Source organism: Cheilinus undulatus, linkage group 16 (assembly GCF_018320785.1).
Source record: "Cheilinus undulatus linkage group 16, ASM1832078v1, whole genome shotgun sequence".
NCBI lineage: Eukaryota > Metazoa > Chordata > Actinopteri > Labriformes > Labridae > Cheilinus > Cheilinus undulatus.
In genome coordinates, this window is record NC_054880.1 from 30,694,395 (window position 1) to 30,720,635 (window position 26,241).

Consider the following 26,241-nt stretch of genomic DNA (forward strand, 5'->3'; position numbering starts at 1 on the left):
TGTTTTTTTTCGTGATATTATGTTTGAATTGATCATTGTAAACAGAATTTCATTATCTTGACCCAGTTCCACATGCTCACAGCTGCATGTTACTTGTTGGTATTGGTTACTTACAGTGATGTACTGCAGCAGACAGACATTTAGTAATGTTGCAATCAACCAAGAAGCTTTCTAACATCTAATCTTTGAACGATTTTCCACATAAAAATTGGTAAACAATTTCTTAAATGCACATCTTTCTAATTCTAACAGAAAAAAGGGAGAAAAATATTGAATATTGTTTACACTTGATCCCTGTGACTTGCAAAGGCCAGATGTGGGGATGGAGGTGAAGAGGACTGGTTAGATATCCGTGGGAATGGAGGATAGTTAGGAAATCTACAAACACTGGGTAGACTTTACAGAAAGTGTTTTTTTTCTGCAGGTAAACCAGTTTGCCTGGCATGAAGGTGGTTGATATAACTAATAACTTAAATGCACATGCACACCTCATGATAAGATGCCCATTTTTACAGGAGAAATAAACATGTTTACCACCTAGTTAAAAATAAATAAATAGAATAAATTCATATCTTTATAGGCATGCACTGTACAGCATATCTTAACTGCACCTGACACATCATCACATCATCAAAGACCAAGTAAAGAGGGAGATGACAGGGCACCAGGAGTGCTGGATCGATACTGTTATTTCTTTCCTTACGCAACAGAGCTTGCTAGCTTATTTTACAAAGAGGAGATGGCTGTGTATTATTAATATAATGTTTACAGTGTAATGTCTGGCTTTGTATCAACATGGAGGCAAAACTATGCATCTCACAGCTATCCAAAGCTTGCCAATACAAAGTACCACAATTTGGCTTTTCTACATTCAAAATAAAAGCACTCTATATCATATTTTTACAAGGGGATTACTGAAATTTACAGGACAGGGCTACATTAGCTTTAGCGATGTTAGGTTTAGCTAGGTTGTTAAGGCTTACGTAGCCACACTAGTTATGTAGTTAACATACGTAGCTAAAGCTAATGTAACTATGTTAGCTTTGGCAATATTAGCCGTAGCAAACATAGCCAAAGCTAAGGTAACCAACTTAGGTACGTAAGCTAACATAGCTACTTTAGCTTTAACAAACATGACATCAGCCAAAGTAGCTTCATTAGCAATAGTGTAAGCTGTGGTAGTGTTTTCATGTAAATCAATTGTTAATTCAGCCATATATAACGCTCTGTAATTAGGTTTTTACATCAGGTTTTTAACTTTTAACTTCTGGTGTCCTCATCCTCATCCTCACTCAAACCCTAACTGGAAGTTTAATCTAATTTTATTTTGAAAGTTTTTGCTTGTATTTCCGTCCTGAGAGTACTGGTTTATGACAGCAGTGGTCAATGTCAGGCATCTTAGAGAGGCAGTCTGCAGCCAGACAGTCATGGGCCTGTCACAGCTCTTTGTCTGTTTATGATTAAAAAAAAAAAAAAAAAAAAAAAAAAAGTCCTCTTGAGACTGCATTTTCAACCACAGGATGTCCACTGTGTCATTAAAAGTATTAAAAGTTTATTAATCAAATCAAACAAAATGAAGGATTTTAAAAGTATAAAATGCAAGACTATAAGGTCTTAAATTTTGTAGTTTTTAAAATTTAATTAAAAAAGAAAAAAAAGAAGCTTATTCATCTAAAGAGAATTCTTCCAAGACAGTAAGATACTTCCAGGTTTTAGGATAGCAACTCTTAGGCTTAATTAAACATTTTATTCTGCTACCTGCTTGTATCTGGTTCGTTTGATCTCATAGTCTTTTCTCAAAATACTCCACTACTTAATTTCCATTGTACAATATAAAAAAATTCTTCTGGCATTTTCTTTTCTTTTTGTCACATACTTGCCTCACAGCACAAAACACATGCTGAAGATACAATAGGTCTTAAAATGTATGAAGACGGTCTTCAAAAAGGTCTTAAAAGTGTTCAATCCAGTGTCAGATATTCTGCACATACCCTGGACAATAACCTTGCAAAGCAGTCGGATACACCCATTTACTTGTATCTCACTGGCGAATCCATCTTGCAAAGCTCCCGTCGGAACCATTTGGGCCCAGTTAGAAAGTGACAGGACCAATCAGCGACGAGGGGCAGTACTTCCGTGACTTAAGCAAGCAGCAACAAGAAGCCAGTGCCGTTATGGCAGAAGACGTTAGCGTGGATGCTGCTAAATGCAGTTTTATCAGAACTTGACGGCATTTCCTTGTTAAAAGAAGAACAAAGAACAGCACTGAGCTGTTTTCTTTTCAAAAACAGTAAAAGTTGTGTACTGACCTGTCTATAGTCGCCATGGTTCATGTTATGCAGTTCTATGGAGTATTCCTCGGTAGGTGTGCACATGCACCTCGGTAGCGGCGACGACATCATGTGTTTTGTTGCTCTGATTGGCCCGTAAAGATGTGATAGACAAAACGTTGATCCAATCACCCTCTAAGTTTTCTTTCAAAGGCTCTGCCCTTTCCCAAACGCTGTATATCAAAGGGGTTCCAGATGGATGTGTTGTGTCAGGTTACTGAACAATGCTTTGGAAACCTGTCTTCAATATCCAAATGGGTGATGTCACTCAGACTTTGTCCAACCCTTTCTTCAGTCTATGGTACTGACCTTAAAATACTAAAATAAGCACTAAAGCATTTTTATAGAGACATCAGAGAGCTGTGATTTGGTAAGCCTCATCTTGGTGATGGCTTGTAATTTGAGATGTCACTTATCAACATTTCCTTCTTGGCAAAACCACACTTATCTAAGTCTTGCTTGCTGGGAGACAAGGAAAATCCTTGATTTACTTTCCATGTTTTACCAGGCTTTCCTGATTTGAACCATGATGTCAGATTCAACCTGTAATAAATACCTTATAATCCAAGACCTGAAGACAGGGTTAACTTCTGAGGGGAGCATTCTTCTCAGAGGAACTGAGAACTGAGAGGCGTGATTGTACAAACAGATGTGGCTCACTTGATTCACTCGCCACACTTCCTGTCTGGGATTCTGTGGGGGCTTCTGGCTATAATGCAGCTTATTCAGGTCAACTGAAGCTTTGTTGATGTCTGAAGTTTCCTGTAAGGCTCTACCACCTTCTGACAGTGATGTTGGGGAGCAAAAAGACATTGTATAAATCAGTGAAATGTTATCAAACATAAAAGAACCAAATAATTTTCCACCAAAGACAAGTTGTCCATCTGTTTAGTGGTCATGAAGTAAGTGATACTAAAGTAACAGATGGAGCCTCAGCAGGGAGATGTATAAAAATTGTACTAAAACTTTTGTATCATGTTTATAATATTGTGTCTGAATTTAAAAACTTTCAAAAATATGAAGTAGTAGATCCAGTAAAATGGTTAACTGGTCAAAGGAAATGAGGATATTTAGCAGGCTAAAACATGATGATGCCAGGTTTGGAACTGTCAGTCAGCCACTCAGCGAGCAATTTCCTGTTGGTAAAATCTGGAAGAGTACTTAACCTGGTAAAGTGATAAAGAGAGTCAGTGTTTTAGAGCATGCAGTTGGGATGAAGGTCAAGGTAATGTTTGCTCACAGGAAAGACAGGCATGTGAAGAGTGAGTATCACAGGACTGACCTCTGTTTAAGACCTGTCATCTGTTAGCAATACCAAAGACAGTAACATGTGCCATTCATTTTACCTCTTTGGTCCAGATGAAAATATCTGTTTTTAATGATTACCAACTAACTTTGACCAAAATATTAGCACATCTAGAAAAATTACAGCTGCACTTCCTGTTTAAAGCTAATTAGTAAACATTAGCATGCTAGCATGCAGAAATAAATAACCATGGTCTTACTATCTTGTTTCTTACATGAAACAATAATGTTGTATTTATGGCAAGTCTGTGGCAAGCTATTAGCTTGTTGGCAAGCAAGCACATTTGCTCAGTAAGCTAACAAACAGTGACACATGAAAAATAAGGCATTGGGTCCAGTGGGTAACAATCATGGAAGTTATGATGGATCTACGAACAGGCAGTATTTCCCCTTTGATGAGACACCTGCTCCATTATATTTAGCTGACTATCGAGGAGTGAAAACAGAAAACAAGGTTTTTGGCTTTAAATAGGAAATTTAGGGGCCACAGGTGTCATTAAGCCTAGAGTACGCACAAAACAGGGCCTGAAACTGACATACCACTTCCCACATATAATAAGTGATTTAAAAACGAACCCGATGGTGAAATGTGCGCCCAGTAAGCAAACAATGACCCATTCATATGTACATGTTAGAGGCAGCAAGGAACCAGGTTGTGATTTTTAGTGATCCCCAGCTCACCAAGAAGAGCCTGCTCTTTCAGTTCCTACTTTGCTTTTCATTTGGGTAACAATTTGGCTTCATTTGACCTTCCAAATTTAGCAATGTCATGACATATGATTGATTTTTTGATGATATTTAACTCCAATTATGATTAACTTTTAGATTAAAATATCATTTAATTATTTTTCAAAATATACTGTCTCCGAAAAATAAATTGTGGGTCAGGTGAAATTTGCTCACTGGCTGGACTGTATGACACACCTGATATAACATTACATTAGGTCCGTTATTTTTGGATGTGGTTTTTTTTTTTGGATCCGTATTCCGAAAACATCACACACTTGGACCTTGCACAGTGAGTCCGGTGCGTTTTTATTTGCCTTCACCGCAAAATTCGTAGAATGTGGCAAATTAAAATAAATAATAAATGAACAAACTTTGAATTTAAAGTAAGCGAGAGCGAGAGAAAGGAGGGGTCGGGCGGTGGTGAAAAGCGAGGCCGAAGCAGCGGGCATTGTTTTGAATCATCAATCAGCCATTTAAATCACTCGGACTGATGCAAAATTTTGCATAAAATCAGACCTGTTCCGAAAAAAATATTCTGGAAAAAATGTCCGTGTCAGTGTGCAAACATGATTAGAACAACACAGGCTCGATTTTGTTTTTTCACAGTGCAAAAGCCTTAAGGCTTTTCAAAGTGTGGGAAAGTGAGCCTCCCTCTAGAGAAAATCATTTATTCAGTGGACCCCCACCCTCATAAAATGATTTAAACTCTGTATTTTCAAACATATATGTCTCATCTTTAAGCATTATTATTTTGACATCTTTTTGTTTTTATATTTTGGTCTTTATGTGTTTTTAAACATCAGACTTTCCCAGGCAATCTGTTCCTTGGTTCAGTGGTGAATTATTGCCAATACTACCTTATTATTACACTCTACGCTCTGGGAACTATAAATTTGAGTCCATGTAGTTAACAGCAGATCATTCTCCACCTTCAGCCTTGCCTGGTACTTGCTTTTGATCACTGTTGGTGCAAAAAACCTGCATTTGCAGAAGCTGTCTTAGTGTTTACAGCACTAAATGTCTGTTACCTTCAGTGCCTGAAATTCCTTTTACTTTTAGAAAAATTCCTCTGGTTTGGACACTAGAGTGCTTTTGTGTCAATATGACCCCAGGGTTTACGCAGCCTTATGCTGTCATCTTTGCTCATTTAACACTGTGGCCATTGAGCATCATCAGGACCACTGCAAGAAAATCCTAACTTTAATAGTGGACTCTAGATTAATTATAAATCTGTCCAGTTCTCCCCTCTGTAGACCTGTATGAGTGTAGTCCTCGACAATCAACAATACTCATGTGCTATCTTTTAAATTTGTCACTGTTTTAGGGTACAGATGGTTTGGATGGATTACCTGGCAAACCTGGTGTTCCTGGGAAAGATGTAAGCTGTTGTCTTCTGTTTAAAGTCCTCATACATTCACTGTGTAACAAAGGAACCTATATGCTAATCTTAGCCCTTGTCTTTAACTGTTTAGGGGTTGAGAGGAATGGTCGGTGCACCCGGGCCAAGCGGCGTTAAAGGCACCAAGGTATGTGCTTCATTGAAAACACCCTGTGCATTTGATAAGACACGATTCAAAGAGGATTGTGCTGTGAGGCTGATAATGTTGTATAGATTATTTCATAGTGACATCATCACTTTCCCATGCTCTTCCATTCTCCAGACATTCCTCCGTCTCCTCTGTGCACCACCACAGCCAGCCCACTCATTTGTCTGTGAAAATAAAATGCAGAGTTAATTTGTCTGTCTGTAATTACTGACTTTGAAGATTCTTCCAGTGGTGAACACATGCCTATACCACACCCTCATGCATGCACGAGGAAGCACACATACAGACATATACACAAGGAATTGCCTTTGTGGTACTTTACACACAAGTTTTCCCTTAAAGCCTACAATAAGAGCTCATACAAGCACACGTCATCTCATAAATTATGGTTGCCGCCTTATCATTATGATTTAACCTTAGGTTCTTCACCCAGAATATCTTTTGCTTCTAATGATGGACTTTTAATTCTTGCTTTGTGCTCTCTCACAGGGAGAGAGAGGCCTCCCTGGATTACCTGGGGATGTGGTAAGTACAAAAAATACACCAAAAGGATCAAATAGACATACTTAGAGAATTAAAGGCCTGTACATATATGTATTTAATGATCAGTTATGCTTTATTGTGATTATTCCTTTATACAAAGCAAGAATTCATAAACAATTATGACAACCTGTGAAAACTTGTAAATGAGATAGAAATACATTAATTATCCAGAGAGGGGTGCTGTTTTTCATTCAAAGGAAGATAAACCTATACTATTTTAATGTAATACTTTATAGGCAAGAATTTCTTGGGACACACAAAATTTTTTGGGTTGTACAATAAAATAAATAGAAAAGGTACAACATAGCAATATCCATCAGCTTTTGGCGGAACAACAACTTAAAAAACAACAGAATAAGAATACATTAAAATACATCACCCTGTCAGAGTGAAATAGAACTCATGAAAAAGACAGTTGTAAATTTTTATGATAGGGAAGAAAGTTGCATAAATGCCGGTGTAAAAAAACGTTATTTGGAACATAAATAAGAGTCTTCAAAATCCATACTTCAGATAATACCCACATTTTTTCTGTTAAGGAGACCCTGTGATTGACATGCAAACTATAAACTTACCCATGTACATTAACTAGCTGTCATTTCAGTAAGCAATGAGTCGGTTGTTTGAAAGTAAATTCAGTTTGATTGTAGTGAACAAAGCAAATCACATACCTCTCATTCTGTAGAAAATACAAAACATTTTCAACTTTTTATCAATACAATCATTTATAAAATATTATGAGTGGATTAACTGATGTTGAAAACAAATGATAGTTAGATGTAGGGATGTTTCTATTCATACTGTATTATTTGAATTCTTCATAAATGCAAATTTTACCTGTGTGTAGTCAAAATCCAAAGTCAGTCAATGAAACCAGTTACACTTCCCAGGTTCTTAACATTCATAAGACTGAGTTAATAATAATAATAATAATAACAATAATAATGCTTATTTGAAAAGCAGTATTTTAATAATCTTCTTTCTGTTATTTCAGCTCCAAAAAGAAGGCCTTCAGGGTGACAAGGTGAGTTAGAGTTAATTGATTAAGGACTGTTTGCCTTGTATCATTTTACATTGACATTTAAAGACTACTTTATATCATTATTAATCAATATTTAATAGTTTAATATAACAAGCCTTTTTTGGAACATTGCGGTTACAGTATCAACTATTTTAAAGCATGCTATGGGGAATTAAACTTATCTTTGTATCTTTTAATTTTCAAATGTATTGTCATGTGTCATTAATTAAGGCTTAACCTTTTTTAGGGAGATGTTGGACTTCCTGGGCCTCCAGGAGCTGATGGTCCCCCAGGGCCTCCTGTAAGAATCTTGATTTATGTTTTCCTTCCTACAGAGTCGGTCTTTGCTGTTGTCTAGTCTCTGCTGTTCTGTTGTCATAGGAAAGACACATGTTCAGAGGTTGTGCTGTTAATAAAAGCTCCAATTGTTGTCTTTGACCTGTTGCTGTATATTATTATATTTTCTTCTTCAGGGTCCACCTGGGCTTCAGGGTCTACCCGGGGAACCTGGAGAGTTTGGTCAGAGGGTAAGGATCTCATTTTGAATACATGAACTTAATATTTCCTGTCCAGATTTGTTCACTAATTTATGCTGAGATCCTGAACAGTGTGAAAACAGGCTCAACACAGTAAATGGTTGTTTTTGATATCTTTGATGTAGTATCTTTTGAATCTTTCTTTTTTTCTGTATCTGGCATTTTAGCTGAATCTAAAATCTCAACTTTGCCAGCAAGACTTCATTCAGAGTTAAAAGGTCTTCTACATGACGAGTTTCTTAGCTTTTCAAAGTCTTGACCAGTTCTGATAAGATTGCTGCTACTGCTGCATCCATGCTAAGCTCTTCACTAGCTGCCATTGTTTACATGCTTGTAGTCACTTTAAATTAAACCAGACCCAGCTTGAAGCTGTGCAATATAGATCCCCCTGATGACAGGAAGCTTAGCCATCTGCTTAACAAAGTTATAGTAACTGTGTTGCTGAGTAAAGTTTGAACACACTAGAGCAGTGGTTCTCAACCGGTCGGCCATCAGGACCCACCACCTGCTCCATAGTGACTTCTAATTTTATAAAATTTTCAACCACTCAAATTCATTCAATGGAAAATGTTTCAGTTTGGACCCCATATGTGACAAAATATAACTGAAAAAAAGACAGGAAAAACCTAACACATTTAAAAACATATTATTTCATAGGGATATGCATGCATACAGCTTATTTTGGTCTATTTTCCTGAGACAACATGGAAATGTGGTATTTCTTCAAGGAACTTCCATGTTGTCTCAGGAAAACTAGCTTTGTTAACCAGTGAGAGATAAATAAGGCGAAATCTTGCGATAAATACTGAAATTTTCTCTTCATTGTAGGAAAGCCTAAAAAAAAAATGAATAAACGTATGGACTGGATAATAGGGCCGGTAACAGGGGCAGCAAACTGTGGAGTGGCATTTGGCGATGTCCAGATCTGGACTTTGCTGATGATGCTGTGATCTTTGCAGTCTGTAAATGCCCTTGTGGGGGCTTTTAGCTTACTGAGGAGGCTAAAGCATTAGAAATGCACATCTCCTTGGCCAAAACAAAGATTGGGGCATCTGGGATGCCTTTGATACTGCCATTGAATCTGTGTCTGTGAATGATGAGTGTGTTGAGGTTTAGGGGCAGTTTACCTACCTTGGCAGTGCTATCCATCGGCCTGCACGCTGGGAGGCTGAGATCAACGGCAAACTTGGATTTGCACATGGGATGGTGGGTTCACTGAGCAAGACAGTGACAGCAGCTGCACTTTTACGGGCACTTGGCATACTGGGTGCCCACAGCATGGTGGGCTGGTCCAGACGCTGGGGGTGGCTGCGTGGGTCACGGAAAGGTCAGCTGGGAGGGTACCTGTAGAGATGGGCCTTGTGCAGTCCTGGAGAATGACCATCAGGGGGCCAGAGATGTACAGGACCAAGGTTGACACTGCAAAGTGCCAAACCAGTATGATCCCATACCTAACCTGAATAAATGTATCACTAAAAAGGCTGGCAAGGGGGACAATCTAGAGAAACACTTTTCATACTTTTTTGGTCCTGTGCCTGGCTAAAAACTGAAGCCCATAAGTTTGACATGTCACAACTTATGAACTCTAAGCATGCAAAAGAAAAAGGCTTCATATTACAATGCAACTTGGCCGCTTCTTGTGAACATGGTAATGACCTAATTTGAGGGCACCATAAATTATAAAACCATAACTTTCATAATGAGAGTAATAGGAAAAAGGATCAGACATATTTTACTGCATGGAGTCTAATGTGCTTTCTATTGCTTTAGTTTAATTTTACATGAACAGTAAAGCTGATTACGTGTTTGAACTCAAATTGAATTATTTTGCTCCTGTAGTACAAAACTCTGATCTGCAGTAATTGGAAGTTTAAACTGTACTCCCATAACAGTATTTATCATATTCCAACAGGGTTATTAAGATATTTATTTCTCATGCTAATGAGAACTGATTCTGTAGCTTTCATTAATGTTTGTGGAATAATTTAGAAACTCAGTCCCTTGTCTCTTATGTTCCTCTCCCCTGTTTACTCCACAGTGGTCCCATCATGCACAGCAGTGTGTAATTAAAACAGTCACAGAGGTTCTACATAATTGCTCTACCAAAACATTAACAAAGAGAGTGACCTTCATACGATCCCTCCAGTGGGAGCAATTAACTTCTAATCAGCAATATGTTAGAATCCAACATTTGCAGCTGTTCAGAGCCAAGGCAATCCCCTCCTGGCTACAAATGAAAGACTTTGTTTTCACCATAATGACCTTTGTTCACAGCCGGACTCGCTTCTCTGGATCAAAGATTTTTTTCAAGGTTTTTAGTGAACAAAGAGATAACAAAGTCTGACTTTATTCATAAAACTAGATTGTTAATTTTTGTAATTCCATATCAGGACTCGTTGAAGCGCCATTGGATGCCTCCCAAGAGAGTACTGAAAAAATAACCCTTGAGAAAATGAAAAGCTCCAGCAACCCTTGAAGTTCAGAAAATAACTTCATTTGCATTTCATTTGCTTTGGGCCTTCCCTTTTTAAAAGACATTTGCAGTGTGTCTCTTGATGACCCTAATAGGCCACAAGCCAAAACTAGCCAGTCTAATAAAGTTGCTCCCTAAACTATTTGTAAAGTGTTGCCCAGGGTTGGGTTAAGGGATGAAGGGATGACTGTAAGGTCTAGGGATGAATAAATAAGGGTTGGAATAAGGGATGAATGGATTAAGGTACAAGTCCAGCGATGAAGATGTGAAAGTAGGGGTTCAGGGATGAAGATAGAGGTCAGGGTTTAGGGATGAAGGAAGGTGTCATCAGATGTGGAGGAGGTGGTAGGGGTTGAAGGATAAACAGACGAAGGTAAGAGTTGAGGATTGAATGAATGAAGAGGGGATTACAGGATGAAGGTATAAAGGTAGGGTCAAGGATCAAAACAGGAAGAAGACAAGGGATCAAGGTAGTGGTCAGGCTATAAAGGGCTGAAGGCAGCAGTTAAGGGACAAAGGGAAGGGTCAAAGGATGAAGGGTCAGGCTCAGTATTTAGGAGTGATGGTAGGGATTAAAGAATGAGGGGATGAGAGTAAAAGTAGATAGATGAAGGTAAAAGTCAAGAGATTTAGGTGTGGGATAAGGGTAAGGATCAAGGGTTGAATGGCTGTGGGAGTAAGGGTCGAGTGATAAAGAGATAAAGGTAGAGTCAAGGATGGGGAAATATAGATGAGAGACATGGGATGAAGGTAAATGTTAAGGGGTAAAGGGATGAAGGCAGGGGTCATGGAGTGAAGGGGTGAATGTAAGAGTTGAGGGATAAAGAGGTGAGGGTTTGGGTTGAAGAGTTAGGTGAATGGATAACAGTGGAGGGTCAAGGTCATGGGGTATTAAAGGAGGGTCATGCATGAAGGAATAAAATAAAGGTATAGAGATGAAGGTAGGGGTTGAGGGATGAAGGGAAGGAAGGTAAAAGTTGTGTGTAGAGGTGAGGGTAGGGGGTAAACAAAGAAGACCAAAGGATTAGGGCGAAGTTGATGGAGCTGGCAGGGTCAAGACTGCATTAAAGACAGACGGCTTTCAACAGGGGAAGCCTTAAAGCAGAATAAACGTGAAAAGAAGTGTGGTTTTAATTCTTGGATTAAGTTTATTAAACCTATGGTTATTACCTCCGCTGAGGATGCACAGTGAGATGAAGTGGCCTGGGCTGAAGTCAGACTAAGAGCTATGATAAGAAGCAGATTTATACTGCATCCAGCATTGATAGAGATGGCTGTATGGTTGAGTTGTTATAAAATGAGCCACTATCAACTCCAAAAGCTTTGATCAGTCGACTGTGTAACCAAGGCTGAGGACAGTTTATTCACCTCTATCCCACTATCACAGCTGAGAGCAGTCTGAATTACAGTTTGTAGTCTTTTAGGACTGCATCAGACAGCATTAATGCACCTACTATGAAAGCTGATCATATAACCCATGGTAGTTGTGTTACTGCGATGCCATGCTTATAGGGTGGGAAGGCCAAATGTTATTTTCATGTAAGCCTGCTATCTGTCAAGTTGTTGCTGTTTGGTAAGTTAACTACACCAGCTGTGGGAATATTGTCTATTACAGGAGCATTTACATTTTGCAAAACCAGAACAAAAAGGCCGTTAACTTTTTGAACCTTTAGCTTGGTTCCTGATCCTGAGAGTATAGAGGCCAAATCTAAAGGTGATCATGTCAGTACAGCCCTTAAGGGTGCTATTCTTTCATGCATCCATACAAGTATGTTTGGGATGCATCAAGTATTTTTCATCAGGTTAGGGACCATATTTCTCTCCTTTTAGCAACCAATGAGTTCTGCAGTCACACATAGGTGATGGGTTTGCCAAGCGAGATGTTGTGGCGTTCCTGGTATCTGAGCATGCTGACAAAAGTTAGAGTCTAGCTGCTGGACTCCTTTGTGACTTCTCTTTGGCGTATTTTTGTGCATAATTGCCAAGACCATGTGCCTGATTGTGACATGCTAGGAGAGTGGAGATAGGAAAGGTCAGCTGCTTGATATAGGAATGGCAGCTGTTCTTTTGCAGGCTCCTGGCGCACTTTGCTTGGCCTGATCCAGCTCACTGTATTCTGGGTGGGCTGGTGTGGCCGCATGTGTTTGAGAGGTTAGCTGGGAAGCTACCTGGATGATGGGACCTGGACCTGAGTCCAAAGCTTTTAAGACAAACCTGACTTTGATTTTGCATTATAGCTTCTTGTTAATAAAACAGTTTTTGCTGTTTGCATGCTGGCAGGCTTTGACAATAGGAGCAGCACAGACTTAATGGGAAGTAGATTAACTTAGTAGCGCAGTGGTCCAATGCAAAGATGAACGTAAAGCATTTTTCCCTGTCAAAATATGCTAGCATCATGATGTTCACTACATAAATCAAACACTAAAATTATATCTGTGTTTCGCTAACATCACTGGCCTGACTACGTGAATGAAACAGTGTTTCTTCACAGGCCACTAGCCACCATGGCTAACATGGTTAGCTTGTAGTTAACCTCTGAAGAAGCATAAAAAATGCAGGTATACTTAAACTTCCCTCATCAGCAGATTTGCCGTGGTTGACTTACCGCATCTTTCAGGTGGAGTTTGGAGGCCTGTCATACGTTGTAATATCCGAGGTTGACGAGACAATCGGCTGAAAAATAGTTGCCAAACACAAACAAGTTAATTCCATCTGTGGACAGGATGTTTTCTTTTCGATATTAAGTCATACCACTTCACTTTTAGATCCTCTGAGGTTGGCGTGTGATGTTAATACATGCATAATGCATGCTGCAGCATCTACTCTATGCTCTCCTGCTCAACATTACTCAAGCATAGTGTCTTTATAAATTTAGTTCATGCTTGTTGATATTTCACAATTGTTTCACTGTTCTCCCTTACTGTCTTTTGTATTCTCTGTATAGTTATGCATGCATTGATATCCCCTTTTTAACAGTAAAGTGAAAAAAAAGAGGTGACTTTAGCACTATGTAGGTAGAGATAACAGGGGAAATTTGCACACTTTGTGTTTTCAGACATAGGAGGGCCTTGAACAGAGGATTGAGTTGTTTTTTACATATATTTTATGGGTCAGTAGACACTCTGAAAACCCACATATAAGTGCAAAGATACTGACAAAAGGGTGTTTCTTGTATTATATCTTCTTCAACTTTACACAAACACTAGAGTGGAAAGCTAGCACACAGGTCTCTGTGTCTCTTCTCTGTTATTTTAGCTGTAGTGTAAGTTTGGCCTGTAGATTTACTTAAAAGAAAAGAAATGCCACACTCATTAACCACAATTCCAGCTAGCCTTTGTGACAGCTCACTTTCTGTTTTGATTTTTTTTTTTTCTTCTTCAGTCATTAATCCAATGTATTCTGCCTTTCAGGGTAAGAAAGGTGAAAGTGGATTGCCTGGAGTTGATGGCCTTCCTGGACCTCCTGTAAGAACACATTTCAATTTAACCGCAGGTTAACTGTGTAAAGTACACAAGTAATTAAAATGGCCTCCTTACAATATACTGTTCTGATACAGTGCACAGATACAGTGCTTCTACCTAAATGACCTCTCAAGGAGAGCTAAGAAGCATAAATTTAGTTTTTTACTTGAGTGGTTTGTCCAATTATTGATATGACCTATAAACCACTTAGTTATTTCTCTCTAAGGTGTCTTCATTGTGTTTTAAATGAGGGGAATAAACAAGCTGCTCAAAACCAACAGGTTACAGTAATTAATTTTCTAAATTGCTCCCTGGAGCAAAATAGAAATACACCTGCCTAGTGTAACGGTGTAATGGACACTCCTAAGGTGAATTAGCTGTAAATAGCGCTACACTATCCCCCTCTAGTGGTGGATCACTGGTACAAACATAAGCTGTCTTTTAGAGGTTCTCTTTAAATATGAATATTTTTTTAGGCCAGGTTTGCAAAGAAGATATTCTCTATTCCATGCAGATAAGAAGGAGGTTTATTTAATCCAGAGTATGCCATGAAAAATATGTGAGTGATATGGTGATCAAGGGATGACTGCCTTTAATTATCCTCTTTTTTTTTTTAAATCTTGTAGGGTCCTCAGGGTCCACCTGGGCCACCAGGAATCCAAGGGCACACTGGACCTCCCGTAAGTGAACAAACCCACGAGTCAGAACAAAATAGTTATAAGACAAGGTTTTCAAATTTGGGTTCATCTGCTTTTTCTTGCAGAAACTCAAAAACAGAAGTACAACTCAATTCACAACATCCTAACATTTGAATACACACATTTTTAAACTGTGTATATCCTAACATATTTGATTTTGAGTTTTTTTCTTTAAATTTTACAGAAATACTGCACAACACTTATCATGAGTTAGAACTGGATGGCTGATGCACTGAGTGTAAAATTTGTAAAAAATCAGGGCTGATGCCAATGTTAGAAATTATAATTCATCTGATTATGAATGGTCATGCTGTTGTTGACCATTAAATTGTAATGACATAACAGATAAAAATCTACTATTGACAGTAGTTCATGTCCACAATGATCTATGTTTGTCAAAAAGGCCCATATTGGCCACTACTGATGTTAAGTTGATGAATCTAAGCATCTCAACCACATACCCCCTCTTACAATGGATACATTTAATTTAAAGATCACCAGAGGCTTGACTGGACATGACTCAGATGCAAAGACTGTTTGAAAAGATGAAAAGACATATTGCATTCAATGGATGAATAATCAGAGAAAAAATTCCCCCAAATAAATGCCCTCCTCTTGTTCACTGTGGTTAATTTTTAGCTGAAATACCAGAGGATAGTTTACCAAAAATCATATTAAATTCCCTGAATCACAAAATCCTAAATTGTTCATACAAATAAGGAGACTACATTAGAAGTTGTCTGTTTAATTTTATTATTTGCCATTGTAATGCTCAAGGAATTTGTGGTAATTTTCTTCAAACAAAAACCTCTCTGCAGAATAACATAACATTTTCAAATGCCTCCTTTCTCATAGGGCCTACCTGGTGAAATTGGATTTTCAGGCAAACCTGGAGAGCCCGGAAAACCTGTGAGTTGGCCCATGTTGCGTTCAGTCACTGGACTAAAATCTCTTTTCATATCTCTCTACAACATGTCAGCCTTTTCCTGCTTATTTTTTTAAAGGGACTCCCTGGTAAAGACGGTCTGGACGGTCTTCCTGGAAATGATGGTGCCGTGGTCAGTGCTGCCTTAGAGTGGCCCTTTTCCTTTTATGCCTTTATTTCTGTTTATGTCTATTATGCTCTTGGTGAAAATATGTGATTTATTGCTGCATCAGTCAACAATTTAACATAGAAATCTTATCATATTTTTTATGTCTCATTTGCACTGTTAGACAATACAAGGAAAATGCTTAACTGTAATTTGCATCCATTTTCCAGGATAAATTATGTACAACTTTCATGCATGCTACCAAGGAAAACATCTATTCAGCATTCAGTATTTTCAACAAAAATATATCAATTATTTTAAAAGTATACGTGTATGAGGAGTGAGTTAATAATAACACACAAAAAAAGATTGAACACTGGACTTGCGTCATGCACAATTCTGTAACCATTAGCTGCTAACAAGTTAGCTACTTCAATATCAAAAACCAAAAGGAAGTGTTGGCTTTGAAAGTAATTCATTATGTGACTGTGTCACAAACTCAGACAAGTGACTTAAGTTACTGTATCACCTACTGATAAGACTGACTAATTAAAGTACCTTTACGTTACCAAAAATCAAAAACCTTTCACTTCTAATTTTACATGTTGGATGTGAGAACAACACATAGCCAACTGTATGTCTGCTCTGAATAGACTACTGTCATTCTAAAGCCTATTTTACAGCTCTGTAATATGCTCCCAATCTGACGATGAACTGGGGCATACAGTATTACACATGGGCTGTGTGTAATTTTGTATGGCACATTGAAAAAGCAGTGTAGCTGAGCTGTTTCAAGGAAAACAGTACAACAGTATATACATGTGGCTGTGATACTGATAACAGCCCTTATATCAAAAAAATCAACATAATGTGGGTAATTCCATAGTGCAATTCTCTCTTTTGTTGTTCTTTGCTGCCATTTTGCTAGCTCAGTCAGCTTCACACTTGCTGGCATGCAGCTACATGCCATCAGTTCAGAGAGAAACAGAAACTATGGCTGTTCTTTCTTTTTCTCAGTTTTTAAGTCCTCATTTGTTCCCTACAAGCTCCAAAAAATGTTGAGTTTCTTATCGATCAGTCACTATCAGTTAAGTTATCAAGACAGGAATTGTTCACCAACCACGTTTTAGCTAATGGTGAACTGTCAGTTCATCCTGGATTCATTTCCCGGCTACTAAGTCTTTGCCTAGTAGCTGTCAATTTCTGTGTACAAGCATTGCCTACTCCACTACCAATGTTACTCTTCCTTTTTCTTTACATTGAAGTAACATTGGGCTTAAAACATGAACATTTATTAGCTATGTGCATTATTTTGCTTTGGTGTTCCCTAAAAAAAATGCATGCTTGAAATATAGCCACTGAGTGCATATTTCAAGCACACATTTTTTTTGAAGATAAGAAATCTAGATTAAATTTTGTTCCTCTGCAGGGACCCAGGGGTGAGCGTGGAACAGATGGTTTTCCTGGCAAGCCTGGGCCTAAGGTAATCGTACCCACAAACACCCTGGACAGTACTGAAGACATATGCAGCTTGTGAGATAGCATGAGCATTTTCCATATGTAAATCTGACATTTTAATGTCCACATATTTACTCCCCAGGGTGATGATGGGGCTCCTGGACCTAGGGGACCTCCAGGGGAGAGAGTGAGTTAACAGCTGTTAACTTCTTGGTATGATATTTTGTACAATAATATTTTACAAATTCATATGTATGTTTTTTTCTGTCTTTCACAGGGAACAGCTGGTCCTCCTGGACGTCCTGGTGCAGATGGAGCAAGGGGAGACAGAGGTGTTCCTGTAAGTATGACTGTCCCTTACAGCACCATATCAGCCATTACTGATCATCATCATCATTCACTTGTCTATATACATAATTATAGACCTTTCCTATGTGACACTGGTCATATGTCTTAATAGATTAGAATTAGCTAACAGTAGCTGTAGTTGTGTTAAGGAATGCATTTCAAGGAAAATTAATCTTCAAAAGTCACTTTTTCAAGCAACAAATGGACTGGAATGTACATCTGAGATTTTTATCTAGCCTGAATGTTAATGTGTTAGTGTTTCACGGTTTTGGTATCCTTTATGTATTTTTTTAAAACAGTGCACGTGGAGACATCCTCTTGAGGTTTCATGATAATGAAACGGAAATCTCCCCTGGTAAAAGAAGCTGTTGTAGAACTAACTGTTCTAATTTGTCTGGGTATCCTCATGGGACTCAAAGGCTTCTGGGTGTCTCTGAACGGCTTTTTGAGACACACTGCTCTTTACTTTCTCCTAATTAGGAAACTTCTCTGTTTTTATGTTTTAAAGTGCAAATAAGGTCTGTGGACTGTTTTAAATGAATGTTTGCTTCCAATTCATAGGGAGAAAGAGGAATGGCAGGACCGTTTGGGCCAAAGGGTGACAAGGGTGACAAGGTATTTAAGAAATAAGTAATTCGCCATATTAAGGTCAATATCATGCAGACAATGTGACCATGTTGTGTCTTGCCTTAGGGTGAAGTGGGAGCGAGGGGACCACCTGGTGCTCCAGGAAATGTAAGTGAAATGTTGCTATATTCTATGAATATTCCACAGTACAGTATGGCTGCACAGATATATTCATTATCTCAGTAACAGGGTTTTTCAAAATATACATTTCATAGTCTGAATTTAATGGAATAAATAAGCACAAACAACAAGCAATGCTATCTAGCTATCAGCTAATTGTTGCAAAATTCCTGAAGAAAAATCTTTGGATTCATGCAACACAAGTTGCAAATATCTGTAGTCAAAGCTAACACAGATTCTTTAATATTAATTTATTTATAACAAGGGGCGAATCAGAAGTTTAGGGTTGTTCAGCTCCTAAAGGCATAGTGACATGTTGACATCATTGCAAATGTTCAGTAAATCTGTGATAACAAGTACTATATTAACTATTAGATCAACAACGATGAAACTCAAACATGAGTTTTATCCTACAACATCTAGCTTTTTATGAGCTTTTCTGTTTTTACATATTTAATTCTGTAATGTATGCACCATCATCATTATCATGGAGCTGCCATCATCATTAGAAGGTTTCAGGCAACATTTTATTCAAAATAATTGCTGGGAAATAAAAATACATGGACAAAATACCTTTTACATTTTAGAAATACGTTTGGACATTATTAATTGTTCATTTTTACTTGTTAATTTTTTTTAGGGATGCTGAGATTCAATTAATAAGAAGAGCTTCAGCATCCCTAAAAGGGGCCAAAAATCCTATGTTTAAAACTCCTAAAGTCATTATCAAGGTAATATAAATTGTAATGTGCATTACATTTATTCTCTTCCAGTCTGGCCCTAACATAATAATGGAAAAAGCCCAACATAATTAGATCATAATTGGAACATTAAATGTTGATTTAACAGAATGCCAATTGGTTTATATAACTTCCTGCAAATTTTCACATCGCAATTTAAATTACAGAGTGATAAGATACTAGAATATAGCTTTTTTCTGATATCATTCAACCTTACATGTATAGTTACAGCTAAGGATGGAGCAAAAATCTTTGAATTTGGAGGTAACCCTGACTTTGGGGTTCTAGTGACATGCTGTCTTTTTGCTCATCAGTGCCATAAGTGCTGTTTTCAAGCAATCTCAATAAGAAATGTATGTTTAAAATGCTATGAAATTTATGATAATTTGGAGAAAATTGTTACACTCTCATTTTAAACAACAAGAAATTCACTATAAAGGTTTACATAATTGTCTTTTTATTTTCAAACATGAACAGAAAAGATACAATTTAAGCTTTAGTACAATGTTAAATGGTTTTTTTACACTTTAGTTGGTATGAAGTCCAATAGAAAAGAGAATATAATTTATTAATTATTCTCAAGTATGATTGTGATCAGCAGGCTCATTTTATATATCTTTTCCTTTTCATATTTTTCTATCATAATAATCGGCAGTAGTGTCTTGTTACCAACCTGAGAGATTCAGGGCTCCTCAGAAAATATTCTGAACACGAGCTCAATATGTCACCCCTGACTCTGCCTGTGGTTACAGCCATGAAGTTTTTCCCAGAACTGTGCTGTATAAAAAAGAAACAGTGACACAGTATGACTGTTTTTCCACTGACTATGTGAATAATATTATCTACTGTGTTTTTTTTCTCAAAGGTTGCAAATGTCATCCCTGAGCCTGGAGAACCAGTGAGTAGTAACTTTTATCAATCTTGACCTAACATTTCAAGAGATGTTTAATGACACAAAAAACAAGTTTTCAAGTCAATTTTAGTTGAACCCTTCTTCTTCTTTGTATTCCTCTCTTTGCTATCTCATAACAACTCCTCTTTTTCATGTTTTTGTATTTTAGGGAACACCTGGAGCAAAAGGAGAAAAAGGGGATCAAGGGAAACCTGGAGAGATGGTGAGTTGAAAAGAAAGAAAGTCCCCTGAGTTCTTTCCTAATATCCACCTTTGTTCTGTCAATGAAAGGTGTAAGCAAGACCAGAATAAAGAACTGCAGTAATGGTAAAATCTTACTGCCCTTACACTAGATGGAGTTTAGAGATGTGACTGTGTTGAAGCTACAGTTTACCAATGATGATCTACAAATATGTCTACAACCCGGAGCTTTTTCGGTGTTGTTAACTACAGCCAATGATATTTGAAACCTTTGTGATTAATATAAGGTCATGAAGGTTTTCACAAGTCATGAGCATCCCCTTGCGACAAAGCAGCTTTAAGCTACTGTGACAGTCTGAAGATCTGATGACACCTAGAAAATTAGCACAGCCTGATATTTACCCATTTTTACTGTATTTGCGGGATAAATTATGTTTTATCTCTTTTATCATTTCCATCTATGACTCTTGTTTCTATGATGTTTGCATTATTATGTAGTGTTCATTGGCTCTGTCTGACTTTAAAGTCATTGTTGATGTGCAAGGCACTTTGGACTGAAAATAGATAACATGCAGTGATTTCTTGTGCAGAGTCACAGCTGTTTTTAATTTACCTTTAATGCTCCAGTCCAGTTGGTCTTGTCCCTTGGACACAGAGATTTCTCTAGATTCTCTGAATCTTTTGTTCCACAACTGTTAGAGTTTTTCACAGACTAGTGAACCTCTGCTCATCTTTATCTCCGAGAGACTCTGCCTCCCTAAATTGCTCCTTTTATAACCAGTCCTGTTACTGACCTGTTGCCAATTAACATAATTAGTTCAATTAGCACTGCTTACTTTTCTAGCCTTTTATTGCCTTGTCCCTACTTTTGTAAGATGTCTTGCCACCATCAATGACAAAATGAGATATTTTCCATGAAATGTTAAAATGTCTCAGTTTCAACATCTGTATTTGTTTGTTTTATGTTCTGTTGTGAATAAGATTTGTAAATCATTGCATGCAATTTTTCACTACACTTTATACAGAGTCCCAACTTCTTTGGAATTGAGGTTGTGTGTTTCTGTTTCTGTGGGAATCTGGGGAGTTCATCTCAAAGCATGCTGCTGTATAAAACCCTCTATTTTTAAAAGAGAACTTTAATCAGTCCATGCCAGAGTGTGAGTCAGGAGTGAGCAGCTTGAGAGAGACTTTTTAAACTGATGTCTTTTGTTTAAGGCCAAACTTCATCCTGAATTGTGAAGTAGAGTCCACTAGATGTCAGCAGAGATCTGGCATGGTAACAGTGCCACAGCCAAGCTGCAACCAGAAAGCTCCAGAGAATTTTTAAATCTGGCCCTATAAATATAACTATTAGCAATATTTAGGCAGTGACCTGGTTCTATATACTCACTGTTATGGATGTATACTCTTTAGGTGGGAAAGGGTTCACTGCAATATGTCTGGCATATCCAAACAAAAGTACACCATGAGATTATTATCAGATACATTTATTATCACACTTTTGAAAAATATGCAGTTATATTCTGTTGTGTTTGACTTTCCCCTGCATCCTATAACTTTTCATGGTGTTCATTTAATTGCCTGTGTGAGAGTGTAGAAATCCTTCATGCATGGATGACAACCTTCATTAATTTCATGTCTTTATGATACTATTAGAGTTTAATAAGAAATGCTGTTATAATTGCAACAAGAATATTTAAAACAAACCTATTATGACATTAAGGGCAGAAACTCCTGTTAATTAATATGCTTCCTGTGAAGGGTCAAAGAGGGTTACCTGGTGAGCAAGGCTTTAAGGGACCAGCTGGACCAGCGGTAAGACACTTGGATTCCTCCTTCATGTGATCCGCTTTAATGCGCTGCAGAAATTAAATCTAATTTTCCTTTTTTTTTTTTTTCCAGGGTCCAAAAGGTGACACCGGACCTGCAGGCGAGCAAGGGCGTGTTGGAGACCCTGTGAGTTGTAATATTTTAATTACCGCCACATTCTGGGCTGGAGTCTGACCTGAGGCTCCTTTCTTACACTGTTGTGTCCCAGCTCCTAACTGTATCCACTCTTTTATCTGAATAAAGACATAATAAGCCCACAAAAGAAAGAATTCATTAAAAAGGCATGGTTCTGATTGGTTTATTTCTTTCTCCCAGGGTCCACCTGGTGCACCTGGTACTCAAGGTCTTCGTGGATTACCAGGGAATGTGGTAAGTCGCTGCGTTATTTTTAACATGTTAGAACCCACTGCCTGTGTTTCCACTGATAATCTGTAAAATGCTGATGTCTATATAGCAAACTATCAAGTATACATTTCAGTCACAATCACCGATGGACTTGACACAATTTTTGTACTTAATCATCTGAATAAGTTAAAGCAACATAACTGCTAAAATTCTGATATATGCAGTAAATTTGTAGGAAAATTTGAATAAAAATCACACACTATGAGATGATTGTGTCTATTTTGGGTCTGATTCCCACCTTCTGACCAAAGTCAGCAAAGGCCAGATTATCTAAAGATGATCTTTTCCTGATTTCCCTGTGGTGTGTGGCGTGCTAAGAGTGATTTTACTCTCCCTATCTGCTCAGAAGATCAGAGTCGCTCTGATTTGAAATCATAAATTTAAACATGTGGATTTTAAGCAAGCTGACTGAAGAAGGAACGCTGTAAAACCCAGTTAGTAAACCTTGCTGTGAAAAAAAACATGCAAACAGATTACTGTAAAAACAGGAATAGAAATAAGTGTTTGGCTTCAGTGAAGTAACTAGATCCTGTGTGATGTGTTCTTGGATTTGTGTTTAGGTAAGAACCTTAAGTAAAACGCACTGAAAAACAGCATTTGTTAAGTAGCAGGTACTGAGCTATTTTAAGATAAAAACTCAACTCAGTTTTTCTTGTACATTAAGTTGACTTTATTAAAACAACAGTAAAATGGTTTCCGTCGCCCTGCAGTTAAAGTTTACTCAATAAAACTTAATAATAAGTGCATACACTTGGCTATCAAGCAGAAGAAACTTCTTTTTCTTTTTTTATGAGGCAGAAGAGGTCACCTGTTTGACAAACTTTTAACAGTTTTTGTGTTCAAACATGAGATAAAGTTTTGACATAGTGGGAGTATTACACCAAAAGAAGTTGTGAATAAACATCTGTATCAGCTAAATCATTATTTCCAACATTGTTATTGGTGTTGGCTGTAATTTTCACAACAGGTACATATCTAGTTGCAGTGTTTAAACAAAGTGTCTTGTAAAACATACCAGGGTATTTCTATTACTATTGGTGAAGCACTGAGGTTTTGTCGAAGACTTTATCCACTACAGTGTCTCTGTGGGGGTAGTCACTGTGAGCCCAAATCCACAGTGGGATATTCTGAGGTTTATCGTTTAACAGAATCCATTTTTTTTAAGGCAAGACTAGCAGGTAAATCTTTGTCCATCAGAAGTAAGCCTCAGTAGTCTGTGTCTATGGTGCATTATAACACTGTTAGTTACACAGAACAGATACCCCATTAAAGATATTTTAATATATTTAGCCACTAAACCTCTTGTTTTTGTTTAATGTCATTTTTTGCCTTTTTTCTCTTATATATTAATGTGCTTCATCATTAATATCTTTATAGCTGAACTAAATGTGCTTTATGGTATATGTGTATGTTCTGTTCTTAACTGCAGGGCACTTTGAGTACTTCATGTCTGAATGGTGTTCTATAAATAAACTGGCCTTGCATTGCCTACAGAAGGAATGGTTTTCTTTCTTTTCTCTCTTCAGGGCATACCAGGGATCATTGGGCCTCCTGGTCCAGCTGGGCAGAGAGGAGACAAGGTCAGTCCATTTGAAACATACACTTGCTATAGTTGGATGTTTTATTGTTAAAAGTATTTGACTATTTCAGGATTGGTTTCTGCTGTGCAGAGTGAAAAAGAGGGAATAACCTTGTACTGTGTCCTCTGTTATTGTTTCAGCAGCAAAGGGAATTTATTACAGTCGTACAGAGACAACAGATAGAGATCAAACATGATGAGAACGTACTCTTCTGTCTTGTGTGACCTTTTACTTTATACTCTGTAGTTACTGCATTTTTACTGTTTGGTTTGTTTGAACAACCTCCTGAATTTCTACTCATCTACGTAAGCTGACTTGAGGGAAATAAGTCATAACTTCCAGGACATGATACATGATTAACATTACATATGCCATAGTTCATTCATTGGCCTTAAAGTGAAAGTAGAAACTGATGTGGAGTTATTAAAAACAAAAGTTTCACTTGAGCATTTAAGGTGCTTAATGATGTACTTGTAGCCTCAAGAGACAATAACATTCTGTCTTTACTGCAACAACTATTTTAGGGGGAAACGGGTAAACCAGGACAACAAGGTCCCACAGGCCCATCTGGAGAGCCCGGTTTGACAGGACCACCAGGACCACCTGGGAAAGGAAAAGATGGCCAAACTGTAAGACACATGTTTTTGTCTCACATGCATTATTTTAATTAATTGTACCACACACATATTATGGATTTTCTGGGTAACTTTTAGGGTAATGTAAGCCACATTTAATTAATAAGGGCATTAATGGGACAGAGGCTGTAATAAGTGTGTTTCCTGTGTTAACTGTTCTTTTAACATTTACCTTTGTACTGGTGTTGAAAAATAACCTCCCTGTAAGCTTTTATACTGAGGTGATTTATGTGGTAAAACTCTGTTAACATCCATGTTTTTTCATTTATTTCCCCTAAGTAGCTTTACCTTTGTATAAACAGCTGAATTTACAATATAGTTCTTAAAGTACTGGGTACTCAAACATAAAAAAGACAAAGAGAATACATATTTCAATTCTGAATTTAATAGTGACAGAATGCCTAGATAATGTACTGATGTACCTGATGTGACTTTTACCTGGGCTCTGGGCTCAGCAGAACAAGGTTCTAAGTTTTGTATTTTTCATTAGTTTTGATAGTTTTGTTTTTTTTGTTTTTCAGAAACATGGGTTACTTGTCAGGGGTGAGAGCCCAAAGGGTCAGAAAAAAATGTCAAAATATGTAAACTATATAATTTTAGAAAAATAGATTCAAACTGACTTTTCACTTATTAACTACAGCTCAAGACCTAAAATTAACCACTGAGTGAAGTCTTCTTCAGTGACATCAGACAATTTTACAGTCCCCAGGCTTGGGTGTACATGACAGTCAGTATGCTGCTGTCAAAGATTATAACTAAAGAGATTTTTACCTAGTTTTATTTCATTTTAGTGAGTTTTGTAAGCACACAATGCGGTTTTAGTTTTTAGTTTTATGGTTTTTATAGTTTCATTTAACTAAAAGGATTGTAACATTTTAATTTCAGTTATTTAGTTAGTTTAAATTAACTATTATAGCACTGCAATAGAAGGAAGGACACCACAGTGGTTACCATAACACTATCCATTGGAAATGTAAGCCATGCTACAGAATTTTATTCTAAACCTCAATATTCCACTTTACTCATTCAAGCAACAAAAAAACGTATTGATACCACTTTCCTTCTCTTTAAAATGATATCAGTCTGTATTCAGAGTGTGCTGACGACACATAACTATTAGTCAAGTATGTCAGAGCGTTAGACATACCAGAGGATAAGAAAATGATTGGTTAAGAAGACTGGAACCAACAATAAGTTCTTTTCAGATGTGTTTACTACAAGCTCCAAAAGCTGACTGGGGACATGCTACCAACGCTGTTGAATGCTAGCAACTTGCTAGTGCTAGCACTACTGATTCACATACATTGATATAACTAAGTCATCTATCAAGTGGCCTGTTTACTGGGCTTTCAGGGATTAAGTCATTTCTGTGGTCAGGCCTGGTTGACTCTAGAGATTCTCATATGTTTTTATAGAGCAGTGATTCCATAAAATTAAAAGCATTTTTAAATGTTTTGAAATTGTTTATTTCACCCATTATTGTAAAAATAAACGCAGAAAATTACTAAATTTTAAAATAAAACTATAGACATTAGGTGAGATTTATACTGAAGTCATTGTGATGTTAAAAAAAAAAAAAAAAACTACTCACGACTGAATGTGCACGGCTGTGCCTAACTATTCCTTATCCACCTCCAGAAAACAGAAGGGGTCCCCAGGTCAGGTACTATTATAATGAGGGTCGCGGGTTAAAAGGTTTAGGATCCTCAGTTATAGAGGTCAGGAGGTGTG

General features: G+C 37.5%; 1 protein-coding gene across 3 annotated transcripts in view; it reads left to right on the forward strand.

Moving 5' to 3' along the window:
- col22a1 (collagen, type XXII, alpha 1) overlaps positions 1-26,241 on the forward strand; it is a 99,797-nt gene that overhangs the window by 40,500 nt on the left and 33,056 nt on the right. For all 3 annotated transcript variants that reach the window (XM_041809760.1, XM_041809761.1, XM_041809762.1), the window contains 22 exons: positions 5,689-5,742; positions 5,837-5,890; positions 6,401-6,436; positions 7,449-7,478; positions 7,723-7,776; positions 7,949-8,002; positions 13,895-13,948; positions 14,572-14,625; positions 15,499-15,552; positions 15,648-15,701; positions 17,104-17,157; positions 17,275-17,319; positions 17,410-17,472; positions 18,042-18,095; positions 18,174-18,215; positions 19,833-19,865; positions 20,029-20,082; positions 21,822-21,875; positions 21,963-22,016; positions 22,206-22,259; positions 23,822-23,875; positions 24,400-24,504. In XM_041809760.1, coding sequence (XP_041665694.1) covers positions 5,689-5,742; positions 5,837-5,890; positions 6,401-6,436; positions 7,449-7,478; positions 7,723-7,776; positions 7,949-8,002; positions 13,895-13,948; positions 14,572-14,625; positions 15,499-15,552; positions 15,648-15,701; positions 17,104-17,157; positions 17,275-17,319; positions 17,410-17,472; positions 18,042-18,095; positions 18,174-18,215; positions 19,833-19,865; positions 20,029-20,082; positions 21,822-21,875; positions 21,963-22,016; positions 22,206-22,259; positions 23,822-23,875; positions 24,400-24,504 — 1,164 coding nt within the window. The remainder of the gene's footprint in view (positions 1-5,688; positions 5,743-5,836; positions 5,891-6,400; positions 6,437-7,448; positions 7,479-7,722; positions 7,777-7,948; positions 8,003-13,894; positions 13,949-14,571; positions 14,626-15,498; positions 15,553-15,647; positions 15,702-17,103; positions 17,158-17,274; positions 17,320-17,409; positions 17,473-18,041; positions 18,096-18,173; positions 18,216-19,832; positions 19,866-20,028; positions 20,083-21,821; positions 21,876-21,962; positions 22,017-22,205; positions 22,260-23,821; positions 23,876-24,399; positions 24,505-26,241) is intronic.